Here is a 21633-nt window from a genome sequence, read left to right on the forward strand (position 1 = left end):
TGCATGTTGTCTCTTTCCATGCATCAGGTTTCTCCTTGCTTCCTCCCATACTCCATAAACATCAGGGTTTGGTTAAATGGCTTCTCCAAGTTGCTCTTAGGTTCAAGTGTGAGCTCGTTTTTAATCATGTGTGTCTTTCCTGTGTGTCTCTGTGTTACCCTGGGATGTACTGGTGAGCTGCCCAGCATGTACCTGGCTTTTTGCCCAAAGACTGCTTTAGATGGAACCTCCTATGTTATTGCAGAAAGCTCAATGAGACGGTGAAAAGGGCTCTTAGCCCTAGATTGAAGTGTTTTGTGAAAGAGCCTAATGATTTAATGACAGAAGTGCAGACATTTATTAAACTCATAATTTATTCACATTAACAGCTCTCTGCAACGAGAAGATATGGAAATTTAAGCTGTTTATTTAGTACCTTGTTTTGTCTGTTGTGTGAATCTGCTGATTGTGCGTTAATGTAGAGTCTCTGAGGTTTTGCTGTGGTTTCCTTCAGCCTCGTCTGTGGCTGCCTGAGCTCAGGCGGTGTGGAAAAAGGTGGGGGAAGTGGGAATTGTTGGGCTTTGCTTTTGAGGAATGATTACCTCTCTCACTCATTTTCCCAGAGCTACTGGAGTGGAATAATTAGGTAGCATTTGCAAATCTGAACTCCATTCACGGTGAGAGGATAGTGATGAATGATAAAGAGGAGCAAGAGAAAGAATGGACCCTACTTCCTGTGGATTGCCCTGAGCCCTGCACAGCAGCGATCACATTATTTACAGCTGAGGATTTAATGCATCGTTCAGTAATGAGCAAGCAGCCGATGGCCTGTGATCTGAAATTCACTTATTCACTCACTGGGCTGGGCTCCAGGACTCCAGACCCTCCGGACTGAAACAAAGCCAACTCCGCTTTCTAATTCAGTCACTTTAGCCTTTTGCATTGTTGAGTCTTGCTTGCATGCTTAGTAATTAAAACATATGATTCAAAAATACATGCATTTGACGTTTTTAATACAACAAAGTCATATGAACTTGTATAATAATCGCCCTGTTTTGTGGATGGACATGAAGTAGACACAAACCTGTTTTTATGATGCCTCATTAGTAAAACTCCAGCTTCTGTGAAATCTGCTTGGCGAAAATCCAAGTTTACAGTGACATCTGGTGGTGAACACGACACATAACATCACTGAAACCTTTACAAATTTTTGCTCATGTAGTTAAACTTTATAAAACGTGTTTAGAGCTGCAAAAGTTACACAACCTGTCTTCCCCCCCAAAAAAGAAAAAAAAAAAAAATACAGCTTATAATTTTGATGAAAATCTACTGTAGGAAATGTGCTGTCATTCTTGAATAGCTACCATTTTATTTACAGTACATTTTGGACAAAGCTTCTTCTGTGGGACGTTGATTTTTATGAAAAATATAGTACAAACACAGTTTTCAACCTAATGACAAAAATATAGATTTGAAAACAGGAACTATTGCAATTCTGGATGTTTTTGTGGTGGAAATTCAATGCATGTGTTCCATGAAAAACAGAGCTTATTATTTTAAGAGTCATTGTGGAAGATCCATTGAGCTGTGGATTGCTGACCCCTGTTCTAGGCCATTTTGTCAGCTCAGTTCAAACTTCCAGTAGCGAATGCCCTCTTTATTTGCCAAAGCCCTTCTTAACTAAGAAACATTTTTTCTGCTACTTTACAGGTCCTGGTGAACTGTGGCAATCAGCCTGAATGGGAGTACCTGACCAATCTTCCCAGAAGTGACCTGAATCGTTAGAGCTGGGGGAATCCTGCTGCAGTAAAAACACCCACTGAGAGCAAGAGAAAAGCTCATTGGCGCTGGAAACATTTTTGTTAAGTGCCCAAATCCTTTCAACAGACTTTTCAGTGCTGAGGAGCAAGTGACTCTCCTTTGAGGTTCACCCACATGATGATGGTGCCCTGATGGAGGGCTCCAGTATACCATAAGGGGTCACTGTGGTCAGTGGACCTTCATTTTATTTATTACATTTTTTTTTAGTTTTGCTTTGTAACTTGATAACTTTTTTTGCTTTGTATGCATTGAAGCCATTATCTGCAGAGATGTTCTGTCTAACCAACAATTCACTGTTTTCTGCATATCCAATATTGGGTCACAAGGGTAACAGGTTCTGGGGGGAAACCCAAACATTCCCCTGGCGACACTCTGGGGCTCATCCTGGGTGACCTTGAGATGTTTCCAAGCTAGAAGGGATAAAACGTTCCTCAAGCGTAAGCAGGTCTTGCCCTGGAGTCTCCTCCCACAGGAGAACAATAGGTTGTTGTTGTTTTTTTATTTTGCATTTACATTCAGCGTTTTTAAAATAAAACCATTATACGTTTCAACAATTTAAAATTGAAGTTGTGTTTATTTATTGTTTAAAAGTAAATCTAAGTGGACAATTTTATTTGTTCCCCAAGACAAATGCAGCAGTGACAAAAGTGCTGATTTTATTCTATGACATAATTACCTCATTATCATAATATGTGTATCTGAAAATATTGATAGCTGGGATTCCATGGTTTCCATAGTTTTGGAAACCTTTTTTCACAAAAAGTTTTAAAAGATTCTTTTTCTCTTTGTATCCTTCAAATTTCATCAGTCAGATCCGTTGAGGAGACGACGGTGAAAAGAACAAAGATGCGTCAGGACATCCTCCAGGACAGCAGGAGGCGCTAAAACACAAAGCCTGAGAGAAAAAACAAATTGAGACATTTAGAAATATACAGAAATACATGAGAGGAGCAAACTACTTTAGTCATGTCTGACTCATTAGTTATCAAAAGAACAAAAACAAATTACATGTTTTAATTTGACCTCTTCCATTAAAATGTATCACAAAAGAAATTAGTCAATAAAATATTTATAAAGTATGCAATGTTTGTAATCTATGCACAAACAGTAGATCTCCATGTCTCCTTACCTGATGTGAAAGTTTTCATCATTGTGTCCGTTTTCACAGCCAGGCCCCAAACAAATACCTTCTTCCTCCAGTAACCTCCGACAGTACAGAACATCTGCTGACAGTCGTAACATCTGAAATAAATCAGGACACATTTTTAAAATCCCAAGTCATAAACCTTGAAAGGCATCCAGTATGTCATTTTTATTCCTTTAGTCAGTTTCAGTTTACCTTAGCCTCTTCAATGATTTCAGCAGGTAAATGCAGGCGAGGATATAGGAAGACTCCTCCCATTGCCGGCTGGCAGCTCATCCCTGGTAGGGCGTTCAGAAGCTTGCATGCTCGTCCTGCATTCTGGGAGAGTGTTTGTGCTCTCACAAGAATCTCCTGTGCAAGAAAAATGTTATTCTACATATGCTAGCGAACAAGGAAAGGAGGAAAGTCCAAACTTATCTGCTCCCGGTGCTTAGTGATTCACAAGTTTGCTGTTAGAAAGGTGTTGTGGTACCTTAATCTCGCTATGCTTTGACCGCAGCCTGGCAATAGTATTTCATTACCACCTCAAAATATGATTATAGATGGTAGACAACATATAACATGGCAAAAGTGGAGTCCCCAATATTACAGACCATAGGTTTTGAGAAACTTGTTTTACGCTCATGAAAAAATCTAATTATTAAAAGATTATGATCATACTTTCACTGAATGTGGATGCAATTTATTTTTCAAGACAATTTATTTTATAGGGAGCAGTAAATTTGCTTTTGTCTTTGTACCTGTGTGTATTTTTCATACGAAGCATCTCCAGGTGCAGGTGGATTGACCATGATCTCAATCGCCAACTGTGGTAAAATGGAAGCGCTGGATGGATATTGGAATAAAATCTTTTTCACTGCTGGATCCAGGTTGATTAACTCCATATAGCCTCCTCTCAGACCACACCTGGACAGTGCAGGATTAGCAATATCAGAAGCAACAATATCTCAGGAAGCAGTAAAAATATGGGGAAAGAAGACGGGAATAATAAATAGGGGGAAAAAAACGTAATTCTATAAAACATAAATAAACATAAATAAAACCCAGAGTTAACAGTTAAAGTCTTCAAAAATTACTACTGTTTAGTTTTTATAAAAATCTGTGTTTATAGAAATTTTGTGCTGTATGTTTTCTAAAATGGAAACACCAAAGCTACTTTTTTATGATAAAAACAGTGAAGTTGCACTGAAATCTTATTTGAACTGCAGAAATCCAGTCTGGTTCTGTTATCTAAGCAATATTATTATTGCTTAGATAACAATATTTTTGTTATCTAACAAGATTTTTCAATTTATGTAAAAATTCTTCAATTTGTGTAAAATTGTTCTTTTGTTTCTTGCATAATTTTTGCAATAAAATGGGTACATCATAGGCTGTTTTGAAGTGCATTTTTCACATTTCAAAAACTACTTAGATCGACACCTCTTTTAATAGAAATGCCCCTTGTTTCTTTAAAACTGTCATAAAAAGCGTCATATTTTGTGTAAGTCATGACGAAACAGAAGTGTATTTACAGTCCAGACCCCTGAGATAATAGCTGTGATGCTCACTCTCCCATTGTGGCTGTCGATATTGAGTGGAATGACACCATCTCCACTGTCTCTGAGTAGGAAACGCCCATCTCAAACAGGACCTTTTTATATGAGAGAAACTCTTTGTCCTGTCCAAACACACTGTCCTGGTAAACCTAAAATGGTGCAACAAGTCAGAAAGAAAGGAAGAATTTTAAGTAGAAATAAGCACATAATAATCACAGAAATTTGTCTGTGCAGAATGTACTTACTTCTTCAACTAGCAAAACAAGTCGCTCCGATGCTGCGAAGTGAATCATTTTTTCTATTGTTTCTCTGTCTTGCACATGACCTGACAAAACAATGAAAGACATTTACTTGGTCTTTGTTGACAGATTAGGTTTCTACCAACAAATCAAGATTCTGATTTTAGATTGCCTCAACTTGTTTGACTACGTGTCAGTCTCATTTTGAATTAAAGACACACTTTATAATGTTACATAATTTAGTTCAGAGTTGATGTCTAATTTAACCAAAATAAACACTTGGATATGAGAAACATATTAAATATTATGTATCCAATGACTGAACCAAAAGCAGCAAATAGAACCAACAAATAGAACCTGGTGGAGCCTTTTTTGAAGGACTTTTTATTTTGAAGGTAGAAATTTTAGGGTTTTCTGTGGATAATGTCTACATTTCTAATTTCTGCAAATTTACACTTTGCACTCTTTAATTTTTTAAAACGAAGGCCTTAGCAATTCTATTCATTTTGCTGTCACTACAGTTTAAATGTGTGTTATGCACCTGTTGGGTTTCCCGGGTTACTGATGTAAATGGCTCTGGGATCACACTGCCTCCTAGCGGTCATTAGGGCTCGGTGCAGCTCTTCCAGGTCTACGGCCCATCCTCGCTCCTCCGTCAGCCTGTAGGGCACCAGTTTCACCCCCACTTCATCCAGCAGCATGGGTAATGTGTGTGGACATGGCAGGGGGGCCAACACACCAGTCTCAGTCTGTCCATCCTCACGTGACAGCGAACGTATCATCATCTAAATAAGACATTTTCAAAAATCCAGCATAGCATGTCATCAGATGAGGTAACCTCTCATTTCTAGCTCTAGTTACCATACCGCCAAAGTCTTCTGTGAGCCCGAGGAGAAGATGATGTCCTCTGGATTTGAATTTATCCCACCATCTCTTCTTGTGAGAAACTCAGCAACAGATCTTTGGATTGGAGGTAACCCAACAGTAGAGGAAGAATATGAACCTGTTGTAGGAAAATTGGCCATTTGAGCAAAAAAGTCTAAACGTTTTATAGATATTGCTCTAATAAGGCTGTTTTGTCGACTCATTCCAGGCATTATTGCCAAATTAATTTGAGGCATTAATTATTTACACATTTCCATTTCTCTTTTTCAATTAAATCACAAAAAATTGAATATACTTAATTTTGCCACTCATTAGACTAACTAATACTCAGAACTGAGGGAAAACCCAATGTACTTAGGAAAATAGCAGATTTGTATCATGTGGCAAAAATGTTTTGAGCTGTTTCTTAACAAAAAGTTGAAACAGTTGACTATAGGGAGTTATTTGGATGTGAAAGCAGAAACAACTAAGATTCAACCCTGTTGTGAACTGGAATATACAGAGACATCCTTTGTAGTTTTCCGTCTCTACAGAAAGCTGTGGTCAAAACCACCTAATCCAAGACTAAGTCAATACCAAAACTAAACCAGGACTTTGAGGATGGAGAGACAAAGCTCAAAACCAAACCAATTAGGGATCATTTTCAAGAGAATTGCTGTATTCCTAATAATTTAGTTGCTAAGCATGTATTTTTTGAAACCCATTACAGTTGTAAGTTATGTACCCTTCACTCTGAGGAAAAAAAACCCTAGAACAATGAAAGAAGGATTATGCGTAAAAGTCCAACCTCATCTGTTTTGCTGTTCTCACCAATGCTGCCTCCATTACAGGCTTCCAGAAGCTTCTGTGTCTTCTGTTTGACGTCCAGAGGAAAGCTGTCTTCTTTGAGGAGCTCCGGGTAACAACACAGTGATAAGACCTGAGGAAGAAAGCAGGAGGCAGCAGTGTCAGGCATGCTCCATGAGTGACTGCAGAGAAGAAAATCAGCAAGAAGAGAATCTTTGAAACTAACCTGGCGAACAAAGGAGATGGGTGGCAACCCTGTCCGGTGGGGATCACAGGAGCTAAGATCAATTACCTTTGTAAAAGCTTTCTGCTCGCCCTGAGAGGGAAGAAAGGGGGGGAAATATGTAACTGCATGTAAAGTTTTAGCGACTGAAATGCGATTTGTGTGATGTGTTAGCTTACAGTGTGGCAAACTTCTGCTAGCAAGATTGCAGAAGCACCAATCATTTCTCAAGCGATCAAGAATTATTAAGAAGTCAGGTTCAACTGTTAATGGTTAATGTGTTCAACTGCCTGAGGCATGAGGATTCTGCATTCACACATATTAGTGTCCTCTAGTTATAGAGCTAAAATAAAGAGCAAACTTCAAGCCAAAGACTTGATTTAAAGGTTAACCAGGAAGCTGCTTAAACAGCTTTTCAGACTGCTTTAGGTCACAGTTCAACTTCAGCCACTGTCTACAAACAACCACTGAACACTGACTAAGGTGGTATTTGAAATATGATGTGAAGCTGATTATTTTTTTCAGCTTTGCACAAATCCTATGAAGCATGAGCTTCTGAAGTTACAAAAGTGGAGTTACTAAGTTGATCTCTAAACAGCTGCTAAATATATTCAAAATCTAAAGTCAGTAATTTGATGTTAAATATTTTTATTACAAGGATACAAATAAGACATCAATCCAAAAATAATTTTGAAATGTAAGATTTTAGTACTTTTTGATTGTTTTGCTAAACAGGAAATGAGAAGTTTATGTAGTAGCCTAATGACTCACCTGTGCAATCTGCTGTGAGATCTGTGCAGCCAGACTCTGCAGGTTCACTGGGTCTCTGATCCCCCGGACCCTTGGGTTTACCTCCTGCACAGAACTCATCTCTGTCCGTCTGACTGGCGATCAGGGCGACGATCCCAGCACCACTCTCAGGAGGCGGGTGTTCAGGAAGGTGGATCTGGTTGAGCAATTCATTGCTATTTTAAACCTACCTCATAAAAAAAGCCTGACACCTTAATTAATTGGCGTGTTTGTGGATGCTTCTGTTGAGGTGGTGCAAAATTTAAATAGTAAATTAATGCAAAAAAAACCTGCTATATAAAATGATGTTAGATATGTTTATACACATGCAAATTAAACTAACTCAAACTGTCAGATTAAAATATTTTTTCTAATTTTATTTTTTATTTTTTTGTAATATACAAATGCTCAACAATAACTGATACCAATTTATTTTCAAAAATTCTTATAAAATGAGTTCACTATGAAGGGCAAATCAAGGCTTTCCACTTTTTTCTACAATTTGTCAAATCCAAGACATTCAGGTTAAGATTAAAATAATAAATGTTTAACACACCAACTCGAGAAAACGAGAGATTTAGTAAGTTTCGGTGTTGTATAGACTCCCAGCCCCCTATTCTGTTTAATTACAGGGCAACTGTAGGGAGGAACAACTCTCTGTTAACATATTGAAACATCCTGTAGATGTTTTATTATGTTGCATGAGCAGTTGTCTGCTGCATCTGGTTGGTGGCTGAGAGAGACAGGAAAGAGAGAAAGACAACACTGAAGCAGTGAGCTTTAACCGCAAGACCTGCAGTGCAGCAGGCTTTAATTAAAATTAGGTTTGTCTCCACTCTGTTCAAGTATTGATTATCAGGTTTAAAAGTCAAAGCAATTTTAGGATGGTTTTTGTTTAGGTGATTTTTTTTTCCTCTGCTGAGTTTGTATCCTTTGGATCTCTGTCAGTGATGTCTGTCCTGGATCCACAGGTGAAAAGACCGAAGACGTTTCAGGACGTCCTCCAGGACTGCAGTGGGAGCTGAAATGCAGAGTCTACAAAACAAACAGAAGAAATATTTAGAAAATGTTAGTTTTACATCAGATAGATAAACTCCACATGACTGAAATCTATATTTTTATATGTTTATTAGTTAAAAATAGAACTTAAAAGAAAAATACACTTTGGAAGAACAGAAACCAGATTTAACAAGGTCTTTGAAAACTAGAGTTAATTAATAATGCAAGTCATTTAAGTCTAACACAAACATGCTAATCATCTGAAATATTCTGTCCTCACCTAATGTGGTAGTTTTCATCGTCATGTCCTTTCTCAGAGCCTGGACCCAAACAAACACCTTCCTCCTCCAGTAACTTCTTACAGTACAGAACATCAGCCCACAGCCCTGATCTCTGTCATATAACAGACTTATAAATTATTGATGTATTACTAAAAAAAAAAGTATGGAAGGCTGGGGGTAGCATATTTAACTTTTTTTTGTTTTGTTTGAAGCTGACCTGAGCCTCTTGTATGATTTCAGCAGGTAAATGCAGACGAGGATAAAGGAAGACTCCGCCCATTGCCGGCTGGCAGCTCATTCCTGGAACGGCATTTAGAAACTCACATGCTCGTTGAGCGTTTTGGGCAAGAGTTTCCACTTTCTGAAGAATTTCCTTTAATGAATAAAGCAAAGATGTCAAGAAACAAAGATACATATAGAAGAGAAAGCACACCCATGTTTTAGGCATATTCCATTCATTTCTCAGTAGCCTATAGATGGTGTTGACTCCACTCAGTCTATTCCAAATCCAGCTGTGATGAATGAGATTCCTATTCAACCTGAACATCTTATATGTCTTATGTGTCCAAACAGTGCATACCCTCAGAAATATGTATTTTAAAATATTTTGAAGTGTTCTCCTTACTTGAGTAAATACTCATATGAAGCATCACCAGGTGATGGTGGATTGACCATGATTTCCAATGCCAATTGTGGTAAAACTGGAGGGCTGGAAGGACCCTGCATGCTCGTTAAAAAGTTTTTGACCAGCAGGTCCATGTTGATGACCTCCATATAGCCTCCTCTCAAACCACACCTAAACAGAGGAATTACAAGTCAGAAAAGGTCCACCTATATAAGATAAGACAGATATATTATATTAATAGCCATAAATATAATTTACTAAACAAGTAAATTAAAGTAAAAGAACAGAACTTCCCCACCCCCTTAGTTTTCAAGTCCAGGGCACAGGGCATCATAGAGACATACAAGACCATACATAGACACTTAGATGTTTTAAAGTTATTTTTCATTCCACAATCCCAATTTTGACACTTTCATAAAAAACTCACTATTTCTCCGTACAAAAGTTGACTCATTAGTTATCAAACTGGAGCTTTACTGACTAATCAAATAAAAAAAACTAAAACAAAACATAGGAGAACGCGTGGAGTGTTATTATCTGATTAAAGGAAAAACTTTCTCAATAACCATAAAGTCAGTTAAGCAAAAATGCATTCGTGTTCCTGTTGAACTACTGGTCACACTCACTCTCCCATTGTCCCTGCCGATATTGAATGGAACGACACCATCTCCACACTCTCTGAGAAGGATGCTCCCATCTCAAACAGGACTTTTTTGTATGAAAGAAACTTCTTGTCCTGTCCAAACACACTGTCCTGATACACCTACAATAATGCGAAAAGGTGAAAGAAAAGAGCCAAATTTTTATTAGTAAGACAAACAATTCGCCTGTTCAGGGTGTACTTACCTCTTCAACTAACAGAACGAGCCGCTCTGATGCAGCAAAACGAATCACTTCTTCTATGGTTTTTAGGTCTTGTACATGACCTAACAGAACAAAATATTTATCATTTGCTTCAATGAAATAAAATTTGGGAAATAAGTTAATTACACATTTTAAAGTGAATCTCCCAGCAGGATGAATAACTTTGGTTCTAAAATGCCTGGTGGTGGCGGGACTCTGAGACGTCTACCTGTGGGGTTTCCTGGGTTACTGATGTAAATAGCTCTGGGCTCACAGTGCCTCCTGGCGGCCTTCAGGGCTCGGTGCAGCTCCTCCAGGTCTATGGCCCAACCTCGCTCTTCCAGCAGTTGGTATGGCACCAGTTTGACCCCCACCTCGTCCAGCAACATTGGCAGGGTGTGTGGACATGGGAGAGGGGTCAGCAAACCTGTCTGAGTGGGTCCCTGTCCACTGGACAGCAAGTGCAGAACCAGCTAAAGGCAGCCGTAGATAACAGAATGAAACATTCAAAGTTGCACCATAAGGTATCTTGCCTATTCCAGTTCCAACTGTCATACCTTTAAGGTCTTCTGTGAGCCGCTGGAGAAGATGATGTCCTCTGGATCTGAAGCCACACCACCGTCTCTCCTTGTGATGAACTCAGCTACAGATTTCTGTATTTGGGGTATCCCACAGGAGGAGGCAGAGTAGGAGCCTGCCATGGTCAAATCGATCAACTTTTAAAGCAGAAACTGCTAGAAATAAATCACACGAGATAAATATATTTTACCCTACCAACACTGCCTCCATTACAGGCACCCAGCAGCTTCTCTGCCCTCTGACGAACATCCACAGGAAAACTGCTTTCCTTCAGGAGCTCGGGGTACAAACAGACTGCCAAGACCTGAGAAAGCAAACAGAAGGTGACAGGCTGTAAAGACAAACTCAGGGAAACTGTGAACCTCATTAAAAAACTAAATGCTTAGTACCAACCTGGCGAGCAAACGAAAGGGGCGGCATGTGGGGATCCCCACAGCTGACATCGATTACCCTCTGAAAAGGTTTCTGCTCACCCTGAGAGGAAACATGCCAAACTTTTCACAAACACTGTGACAGTGTATGCTGTTCCCTACCATGCAACTCCATGTGATTAGGCTGGATCAAATCAAAACAGAACATGCAGGTTGAAAGTATCTAGGTAAAATTTGAAGGAAAGAAATCAAGTTGCACAACTCCACAACACATCAAACATCACAATCAGTCACATCTCATGTGCATTTATTCCACCTGTCTGAACTCTGATAATATTATGGTTTTGTGTCAGACCATAAACTAACAAGATTCATATCTTAATTGCTGTCCTTGGAGGATTATGACCAAGCAGACTTTAATGTTCTCTGTGTTTTGAAAGGACTTCAAATGGTAGGCTAATGAAAGTTTCTATATTTACAATCTTCTGAAGCCTGAACCACACAAGGAAAGATGTGGAACCTACAAATTAAAGCCTTAAAACAGTGAGGAATACATTTCAAAATGGAGACTCCGATTATTCAGTAGTATGCAGGTTAATCTCAGTTAACTCCGTTAACTATCTACAGAGCAAGTTAAATGAGCCATTTAAAATGTGTACAGATAAAAATCTATGAAGATCTGAGCTTACGAAATAACACTGACTGATATGCTGTGTTTGGTTTCCTTCGAAGAAAAAAATAAGCCCTCCATTATGAAGAAACATGTAACTGCATAAACAGCTGAGTGTGCTTTTGTCCTCTATAAAGTGTTGATGTTAAGCATGAACCTTCAAGATGGTGGTTTGATTAAAGTTTAACCATGAAGCTATCAGACAAAGAGCCTTTTCAAACAGTTATGGCTCCAGTTTAACTTTCACCTCTCTATAAACTTTGGTCAATGAATGATGCAACCTACATATTCAGTTTTTACCTCATACGCCTACAGTTGTTATACATTTCTTCTACACTGTTCAATATTTTATTCTGTTGTAGGGTATGCAGGTATTTTTTCTGTGCTTCATTAAGTCAGGGTTAGAGCTGTAATGGTCAGGGTTTATCAGGACCTTTTTGGAGCTGCTAATAACTCACCTGTGCGATCTGCTCAGTGATCCGTGCAGCCAGGCTCTGCAGGCTCACAGGGTCTCTGATCCCCAGGACCCTCGGGTTCACAGCCTTCATGGAGCTCATCTCGGTTCATCTGACTGAGGAACAGGGCGACACGCCAAGCGGGTCGGGAAGGAGGCGGGTGCTCAGGAAGGCAGAACCTCTTGTTGTTTATCCAGACCAATATGTTTTTTGCTTTGTAAAACCCATAATTGAAAGAATTTTATTTAATTGCATATTTTAATACAATTTCATAAAACTGATTTTTATAAAGCTTATGTAAAACATTAAAGTTTTATTTCTTTGTTGAATTTTATTAATCAGTTGTTCACTTTGTCACAAATTTGACAGATTCATACAGAGGCTCCTAGCAAATCCTATAGTTCTTCACTCTGGCTCTTTCATGTATTTTAGTTTCTTCTCAACAAAAGACAAAGAATCTTCAATTTTGCAATCAATTCCTTTTACTTTTACAGTGTGAATCTAAATGTTGTTGTTTTTTAACTCTTTGCTGATGTTTCAGTCATTTATTAGATATGTGTTAGATATATTTCAGCCCCTTTGTTCAACATGTGTCCAAAAATAATTACCATAACTTTTGTCTTTTTGTAGTACGAGACAATAAAAGGACAAAATGAATAAATTTAAAATTTATAAATGGGTTTTTAGTGAGGTAAATAAAAGCGGTAAGCCCATTATTTTCATGTATTTATTTTTTTTAATCTTTACAGGATGAGTTTGAGAACAAATTCTGATTTTTTTAAGCTATTTAGAAAACATCAGTGCATCATACAACAGAATATTTGGGTGGATGTCAGGAGAATGGAATCGACATTTTAAAAATGACAAAAACAACCAACTACCAAATTTACTTATCAGGTGAATATAAAGTTTAGGGTCAGCAAAGAACTACATAAATGTTTGCATTTTCTTCTATTGTGTATTTATTCACATTAGCATTATTGTATAACAGTCAAATTCTTAAAACAGCTACTCTTGTCATATATTTTCATGCTTTTGTTATCACAATCCAAGCAAGTCTGAAAAGCAGTTCACATATGCATTTTGTTTTGGCATGGAAGCTAAACCTAACAGTAATTTTAAAAAGGATCCAGACATTTCTGACTAATAAAAAGATAAATATGTTTCTCCTTCAATAAAAGCTTTTTCTAGCATTATTCTAAAAATGTCAGGAAAGAAAACAAATATTTAAATATGATCTTTCTGCTTGTCTCATGTGGCTTTGGTGTATTTCCTCTACTGGTGACAGCTTGTTGCTTCTCAGCTTTGTCCTACACAATTCTGTTCAGTTTTCTGTCAGAGAGGCGAAGGTGGAAGGAGGAAAGGCGAGACAGAACCTCCTCCAACGTGTCAGGCGGAACCAGAATACATAATCTAAAGGAAACAAAAGAGATTATGAACCATGGTATTTTGCACATATTTTCTGGATCCAGTGGGGTTTTGTCTCATCTTGTTTCCTACCTGAGATAATGGCTGCCACTTGTTCCATCATCTCCTGCACCTACAATCAAATCCTCCTCCTCCAGTAACATCTGGCAGTACAACACAACTGCTTCCAGTCCCAGCATCTGAAAACCAGGCCATGTGCAAGATTACAACAAAAAAAAAAAAGTTTGCAACACAAGAGAAAGACATCAGCTACAAGGAAAACCACAGCATGTTTTTTAAATTTTCAACTATAGTGTCTGCATTCAATTTATTTATGCCTATTTTTGTGAAATACTGTTTAATCTTATTCTTCTGTGTTGTCATTTTATATCAAATTCTACACCTTATTTTCTCTTTATAAGTGGGATTAGCGAAAATGTAATGAAATTAAATGTCATTAAATTTAATTAACAACATTGGCTTGCTCCTTGATCTCAGCTGGTAGATCCAGACGTGGGTAGAGGTAGATTCCCCCCATCGCCGGGCGGCAGCTCATTCCCGGTAGATCGTTCAGCAGCTTCAGAGCCCGCTGAGAATTTTGGGCCAGAGTGGCTCGGGTCACGAGAGTCTCCTTCCAAGAAAACATCATCCAAAAGAAGAATATAAGAAAATGAAAAACATTAGTTGCTGTTGAGGCTTTGGTTTTGCTCTTACATGAACAAATGTGTTATATGAAGGGTCGCCCGGACCGGGTGGGCTGAGCATGAGATCCAGTGCAAGCTGTCCTGTGACTGGTGCATTGATGTCAGTACAGAGCATGGTGTCGACGAAATGCATCACCCCTGGGTCCATGTTGACCGCCTCCATGTATCCTGCTCTGAGGCCACACCTGCACACAGGTCACCAGGGGGGTGATTAATGGAAATTAGACACCAGAAAACATGAAAATCCTGTAGGAACTTATTTAATTCTCAACATGTGTACACACACACACAAAAAAACTGTCACATTATCAATCTCTAAAATGAAATCAAATCAGCGTGAACTTGTGATGTCTTAGCCAGTAAAGGTAGAATTGCTTTGTTGTTAACAGCTTTGTTAATGTAGACTATTATAATGGCCCATTCACATGATCAAATTATAAAATATTGAATTTCATTTCATTTCAATTTAATGTCATTACTGCTTATTTCTCATGTATCCTCTAAAAGAAAAGAAATCAAATAGATAACCGAAACAGCATTGTTTGAAGATTAAACAATTATTTTTCCATTACCAGTGTTAAAATAATATACAATTCTCAAAAACCATGAAACATAAAAAAAACAATAAAAAATGTAGCAAAATATTACAACTATTTATTTCTCAAGATTTAAAAGATAGAACTAAAGTAAAAATTAAAACACGGCGACATTATAAGATTTGAATTAAGCATTTGTCCATTCTGAGATAGAATGTGTCATCTTAACTGAAAATAAGAATCAAAGTAAATATTAAAGTTAATGAATAAAAATAACTCATTTTAAAAATGAAACTATTTTCAATCATCTATACAAAAATAAAACAATAAATGAATTACAATTAAACAGTGACAATCATGTCATTCCACTTAAGCACATTTTTATAGAGTTTTTTTATTCTTAAATTGAGGCATCTGTACTTATAAAACTGCATTATGCATATTCTTTTTTTATTTTGTCACCAATTATAATATTTTTAAAGGAGAAATATTGAAAGTTTATCTTCAGATTTAAAAAAGAAAATCATTTCTATTCTTTTTCATAATAATAATCCATAAATTACTGTTTTGTCACAATACTTCTTCATCAATATATTTTTCATTCAACCCCATAAACCACATGTGTCAAACTCAAGGCCCGCAGGCCACATGTGGCCCGCCATGTCATTTTATGTGGCCCGCCCCAGCATTTTATAGGCCGATGATTGACTTAAAATAGGTTTTGAGCACAAATTGACTACAAACTACATCTCCCACATGCATTCCAATTGTTACCAGCCAAACATTACAGCTTCTCGCCACTAGAAAGCAGCAGAGTCACCTCAAGCTGCTTATTGATTTTCCCAGCGAATAAGACTGAGTCATCGACAAGCTAACATCAAAACGTCCAAGAAAAGAAAAATCGATTTACCTAATTAACTTTTATGTTACAGTCTAATTAACTTTGGCATCGTCATTTATTTCCTCAAGATAAACTACCGGCTCCTCAAATGGATTAACACAACGTTGCATTCTCTTTAGTTTTCTGTGGTCTGTAATGGAGACTTGAATTTAACCATTTCAACAAAAGGTTTGTAATGTGCTTCCTAACCATTTTTTATTTGTAAGTATTGATTTTATGGACTGAACAGACACCATTATACATTTTGAAGTGTTGATTTTATTTTTGAACCATTTTTTAATTGTTGATTTTATTTTTGAAACCTTTTTTATTGTAATGTGTTGATTTTATTTTTGAACCATTTTTTTAATTGTGAAGTGTTGATTTTATTTTTGAACCATTTTTTAATTGTGGAGTGTTGATCTTATTTTTGAACCCTTATTTATTTTGAAGTGTTGATTGTCTGAAAGACCTTATACATGAGTTGCCCCATACGGGGTTTGAACCGCTGACCTCAGCATTACCAGCACCGTGCTCTAACCTGCTGAGCTAACTCACCTACCTTACAAACCATTGAGTTTCCATGGATTTAAGAAGAACTCACATGATCTTATCAATGAAGATTTGATAAAAGTGCTTATATTCTAATGTTTTTCAAAACAACATACATAATATTTTATTTTCCAGAGATTTTGTATTTTTAAGTGTTGATATTATTTTTGAGCTATTTTTGAACCATTTTTAATTTTCAACTGTTGATTGTATTTCACAGATATTTTTTATTTTTATTTTAATGTGTTAATTTTATTTTTGAACCATTTTTTATTTGTAAGTATTGATTTTATTTTTAGCCATTTAGCCAAGTACCTGCAGAACCATTTGTTTCTGCTAATGACATCTTTAATACAATTTGTTGATCCCAGGCTTAGTTTATGGACTGTAATGTGAAATTAGGCTCAAGTATAAGTCTGACAGTTTGTTCACCAAGTTACTGTGCTCTCTGAGAGGATCTGTGGTATTTGACATCGTTCCATGCTCATTAGTCTCTAACAAAATGTGGATCATCTACCAGGATCACTGCAAAGAGACAGAGTTTCTGTAGTGTAGTGGTTATCACATTGGCTTCATATGCAAAAGGTCTCTGGTTCAAAACCAGACAGAAACAGATTTTGCATGTTCTATTCATCACAGGCGTTTACTAAAGGTCAACAAGGGTTCTGTGGTGTCATGGTCTGTACTCTGAATCCAGGCATCTGAGTGCAAACCTCAGTTGAAATTTTCATGTTGCATCTCACATCATCAACTTTGGAACCTCAAACTGAAACAAACAAGAGAAGTTCAGTTCCTCTAGTGTAGTGGTTATCACATTTGCTTCATACGCAAAAGGTCTCTGGTTCAAAACCAGACAGAAATGGTTTTTGTAGGTTATGCATCTCTTGGGGTGCAGTGAGACAACAAGAGCCTTCCTCTTTCGTGATGATTCATTTGCCAGTCGGCTTCTTTGAAATCGAAGCTACTTTACTTCAATTACCAATTGGCAGTTCTATGGCGTAATGTACATGTGTCAAACTCGTGGCCCCCCAGCATTTTATAGGCCATGGGAACTCAAATGCAATATATAAAACTTCAATACATAAAATCAGTTATTTAACAATATGAGGTGTTTAATTTATTTTAACATTGTATTTTCATACATTTATCCTTCTCTAACACACCTGGACCATTGACTCATTATAAGCCTCTACAGACCTGAATGAGGGAAGTCAACCGTTTGTCTGGGGTGTTTTAGCAGGGATGCACTCCTGATTTGTACCGTCAATGTGGCCCGTTGAGGGGGGCCAATATGCTGAAGTGGCCCTCGGTGAAATTGAGTTTGACACCCCTGCCATAAACTAAAGATTTTAAAAATAACTAAGATTCAAATACAGAAATAAAACAAAACATTTATGTAAACAGAAAGTTGGATTGAGTTTGTCTCAAAACTCCAAACTAGTTTTTAAGTCAGTAGTATGGAAATCATCCCCCATATTTTACTGAGATTCTCTGAGATCTGATTTCAACTAATGAGGAAGGGAAGAGAAACTCACTCTGCTACACAGGCACAGGATAAAGAGTGGAAGGAGACCAGCTCCACAGTGTCTCTCTGATGTTCGTCCATCTCAAACAGAACCTTCTTATATGAAATAAACTCTTTGTTTGGTGCATAAACACTGTCTTGGTAGACCTAGAAGGAAGAGCAGAACAGCTCAAAACATTATTCTGAATCTGAGGAGACATTTTATCATCACCTCATCAACCAGCAGAAGGAGTCTCTCAGTTGATACGAACTCAATCACTTCCTCTATGGACTCCCTGTCCTGCAAATGTCCTGAAAACAGAAAACAGCAGCAGCTTCCTCAGGGTTGATAACGAGCTGAATTTGGTTTGCGTGCAGTGAAGTGTGCAGGCCTGCCTGTAGGGTTTCCTGGGTTGCTTATGTAGATTGCTCTGGGCTCGCAGCGCCCTCTGGAGGTCGTTAGAGCTCTTTCCAGCTCACTCAAGTCGACAGCCCAGTTTTCCTCCTCTATCAGCCGGTAAGGCACGGCCATCACCCCGGCCTCGTCTAGCAGAGGAAGCAGTCCGTGTGGACAGGGCTGAGGGATCAACACTCCAGTCTGAAGTCGCCCTTCCCCTCCGGACAGCAGCTTTACTATTACCTTAAAACACAAAGACAAACTTTATTTTCCCATCGGAATTTAGGCAATAATCTAACCACTGTTTTGTTACTTCGATTTTAATAACTCGATTGGTTAGGTACTTTTAATTTCCTTCATAGAGAAGCAGAAGTTTCCGACTTGGGAATAGGAAATTTTGACTGATGTATATTATAGCCTGGTCTTTTTACTTTGCTTTTTCTTGATAATAATTAAATTTCTTTTGAGGTAGTTCCTGTTGCTCATTTCTGGAACCACACTAGGATTTGCAAATGTACCATTTTTCAAATGTGGGCAAACATTAATAAAATTGCAGAAGCTCACCTCTCCTTTATGTCAGGTTATGTCAGGTTTGTTGTTACAATATCCTTTTAAAGTTCCTCATAAACAAATCTCTGTCTCACCATCAGGGCTCTCTGAGCTCCAGAGGATATAAAAATGTTTTTAGCATACGCAGGAACACCTTCATCTCTTTTCATGATGAATTCGGCAATTGTTTGTCTGACGTGAGGCAGTCCAGAGGAGGCAGTGTAGGAACCTAAAGATCATAATAAACAATCAGTTAACTCATTAAACAGAGTATTAAAACTTTATCCATATTCTGTGCTATAATGAGAAGATGGCTGAGGTGGATAATACTGTAAACAATTTTTTTCCGGAGTAGTGTTTGTTTTGTTGTTTTATATATGTACAATTTATTTATGTGTATACTACTTATACTAGTATGACATTTTTTATTGTTCAGTTGTTGCATCTGATCATGTACTAGAAGTTGCAAGATGGGGAAAATAAAACTCCTTTTTATTTGGTCTCTGGCAGCTGAGAGAGATGATGACACAAAGCAACAAAAATAAATTGGCCTTTATAAACTTGCTGGATTGAATTTATTTTTTCTTAACCACTAGTTTAAGTAGTTTTCTTTATTTTTCTGTGTTTTAACTTTTACATATTGAGTAGCAGCACTTTGAGCTTTTAAAGCCTGCTTTAGTTAGTTACTGTAAATGATGGGCAAATCAGTTTTATTTCGTCAGCACAAGGAAGAAAGCTCAATAAAATTTGGGTTTAATAAATGTGAAATAAAACGGTTTTGTTCTTGTTTTGTTTTTCAAATCCTCACCCACACTTTCACCATCACAAGCCTCCAGGAGCCTCAGGGCTCTTAGCCTGACGTCCAGAGGAAGATGTTCGTCACTCAGCAGCTCAGGGCACAAACACACCGCCAGGACCTAGAAAATGGCATCAAATTCAAAGAGGAACTGAAGCAGGAAAATATGGCATATGCATGATGTTGATGTTGATATTGATGTTGATATTGATTGTTTAAAAAAATAATTATTTCCTGATTGTCATATATTACATTATTCTCAATTAGGAATGCCAAAATTATTTTTGTTTGATTAATACCAGAATAAGAAGATTATTTTTCAAACAATTTGTTTCTTTCATCAAAGTCAAGAATAAATAATTTTCTTTTTTCCTTCTACACTACATGACTCTGGGTGTCCTTCCCGAAGCTTCTCGTGATTGTTTGCTGGAGTTTTGGTCCATTCCTCTTGACAAACTGTTATGACTGAGTCAGCTTGTCTCACTCAAACACACCTTTTCAGCTGTGCCTAATTTCTATGGGACTAAGATCAGGGCTTGTGGTGGCCAAATAATATTTACCATTAGAGCTCCTAAAGATTTGATAAATTCATTGATGTTGATGAAACTCACTGACAAAATATATGCTTTTGGGATTGTTCACATTAGGAGTACATTTAAAAAAGGATTTTTGCCTGAATCAATTTAAGGAATATGAAAAAACCCACCTGGCGAACAAATGAGATGGGTTTCATTCCTGCTCTCTGGGGATCACCTGAACTGACGTTAATCAGCTCCTTGAAGGATTGTGGCGCCCCCTACACGAGAACATGGTATAAGGCAGCAAATCAGTTTTAAAATACATCTCCTTCCTCAAAGTTTCAAAAGTCAATTATGGGCTTAATTGCATTGAGAGGAATTTTCATATTCAGGGTTTCACTTGTACTGCACTTGGGAGCAAATATGTTGAAAAACACATTATTGTTGATTACATTTGTTCCACTCTTCTTTACGATGTGCCTCTGCTAAATGTCCAGACATGACTTTCTGCTCAGGACTCTCTTCAGTATCAAACACAATGCTTTATTCAGGTTAAATCTGGACTTTAACTAGACCATTGCAATACATTAATTATTTTTTTGTTTTCAGAGACTCTTCTTAGGATTTGATGCAATGATTTTATATTTGTGTTTTCTTTTTCTTTTCAGTTGTTGGAGACACTTTTTTTATCTCATTATTTATTGGCCATATGATGTGAGATTTTTTATTTTTTTTACTTTGTCTTGACATATTAAGCCTTTGGCTGGGGAAAAAATGGTTTACTGTATTTTCCATACCTATCAGTAATTCTTACTAAGTGAAGAAAGATGGCTGGGCTTACCTGGTTGATGTCTCTGGTGTTCTTCTCAGTCAGACTATGCAGCCCACTTTGAGATGAGAGTCTGATCCCTCTCACTCTGGGATTCACTTCTTGCAGGGACATCATCAGCTTATGCATCAGATTGTTTTTCTACTTCTAAGATAAACAACCTTTGTTTCGTAAGTTTCTTACAAGGTTTGAAGTCTTTGCCATAACTGATCTAAATTACGTTTAACTGTAATTTAGAATGTAATTAGCTTACATTCCCAGATTCATCCATTTAATGTTTAATCATTTTTATTGCAAAAAAAATTTAGTTTCAGTTTTAACTGCATACATCTAACCAGGTTTGATTTAAACAGAGACATCTGATAGTTGGCTAAAACTTATCAAACTTAACAGCTGTTAAGCTAACTTTATACTATGGGAAGTTGTTGAAGTAAGCCAACTTAAATGCAAAAACAAAAAACTTGAGTGCCAGAATTATAAAAAAAGAATAACATGCAACTATGCAAAACTTCCGCAGGTTACAGGATTAAATATACATTGTTGTCAATAATGATGGATAAAAAATTTTTGAAACTAATCTAATGAAATTTAGATAATTTGACTTATTATTGATAAAAATATGTCTAAAAGTTTTACTGATTGACCTCAAAACAATGACAACTTTAAATCTAATTTTAATTAACCATGTGGGTCTTGAATTTAAATAACAATATTAAAAATGTCTTTTTAAAAAA

General features: G+C 37.2%; 3 protein-coding genes and 1 non-coding gene across 4 annotated transcripts; 1 reads left to right on the forward strand and 3 right to left on the reverse strand.

The window, feature by feature from the left end:
- Window positions 1–2337: 2337 nt before the first annotated feature.
- Window positions 2338–8069, reverse strand: LOC106919110 (alanine aminotransferase 2-like). The gene is made up of 11 exons (XM_014989290.2): window positions 7387–8069; window positions 6619–6708; window positions 6417–6525; window positions 5588–5724; window positions 5263–5506; window positions 4728–4807; window positions 4495–4631; window positions 3685–3850; window positions 3140–3295; window positions 2930–3042; window positions 2338–2695 (listed from the first exon to the last, which is right to left on the reverse strand). Exons 1-11 carry the CDS (start codon window positions 7483–7485, stop codon window positions 2605–2607), a joined length of 1422 nt encoding a protein of 473 aa, XP_014844776.2. The 5' UTR covers window positions 7486–8069; the 3' UTR covers window positions 2338–2604.
- Window positions 8070–8183: 114 nt separating this feature from the next.
- LOC106919109 (alanine aminotransferase 2-like) lies at window positions 8184–12388 on the reverse strand. Its single transcript, XM_088005056.1, has 11 exons — window positions 12231–12388; window positions 11125–11205; window positions 10927–11035; window positions 10710–10846; window positions 10382–10625; window positions 10156–10235; window positions 9936–10072; window positions 9322–9480; window positions 8902–9073; window positions 8684–8796; window positions 8184–8439 (listed from the first exon to the last, which is right to left on the reverse strand). The coding sequence occupies exons 1-11, from the start codon at window positions 12327–12329 to the stop codon at window positions 8349–8351; spliced, it is 1422 nt and encodes a 473-aa protein (XP_087861182.1). The 5' UTR covers window positions 12330–12388; the 3' UTR covers window positions 8184–8348.
- Window positions 12389–13035: 647 nt separating this feature from the next.
- On the reverse strand, window positions 13036–21436 carry LOC106919106 (alanine aminotransferase 1-like). The gene is made up of 11 exons (XM_014989282.2): window positions 20912–21436; window positions 20259–20348; window positions 19565–19673; window positions 18852–18985; window positions 18207–18450; window positions 18043–18122; window positions 17842–17978; window positions 14349–14523; window positions 14110–14265; window positions 13728–13834; window positions 13036–13640 (listed from the first exon to the last, which is right to left on the reverse strand). The coding sequence occupies exons 1-11, from the start codon at window positions 21026–21028 to the stop codon at window positions 13538–13540; spliced, it is 1452 nt and encodes a 483-aa protein (XP_014844768.2). The 5' UTR covers window positions 21029–21436; the 3' UTR covers window positions 13036–13537.
- trnam-cau (transfer RNA methionine (anticodon CAU)) lies at window positions 16847–16919 on the forward strand. Its single transcript has one exon. It is a non-coding gene; the product is annotated as a tRNA-Met (tRNA).
- Window positions 21437–21633: the final 197 nt, after the last annotated feature.

This window comes from Poecilia mexicana, unplaced genomic scaffold (assembly GCF_051168715.1).
Source record: "Poecilia mexicana isolate PSO_F unplaced genomic scaffold, ASM5116871v1 scaffold_4, whole genome shotgun sequence".
NCBI lineage: Eukaryota > Metazoa > Chordata > Actinopteri > Cyprinodontiformes > Poeciliidae > Poecilia > Poecilia mexicana.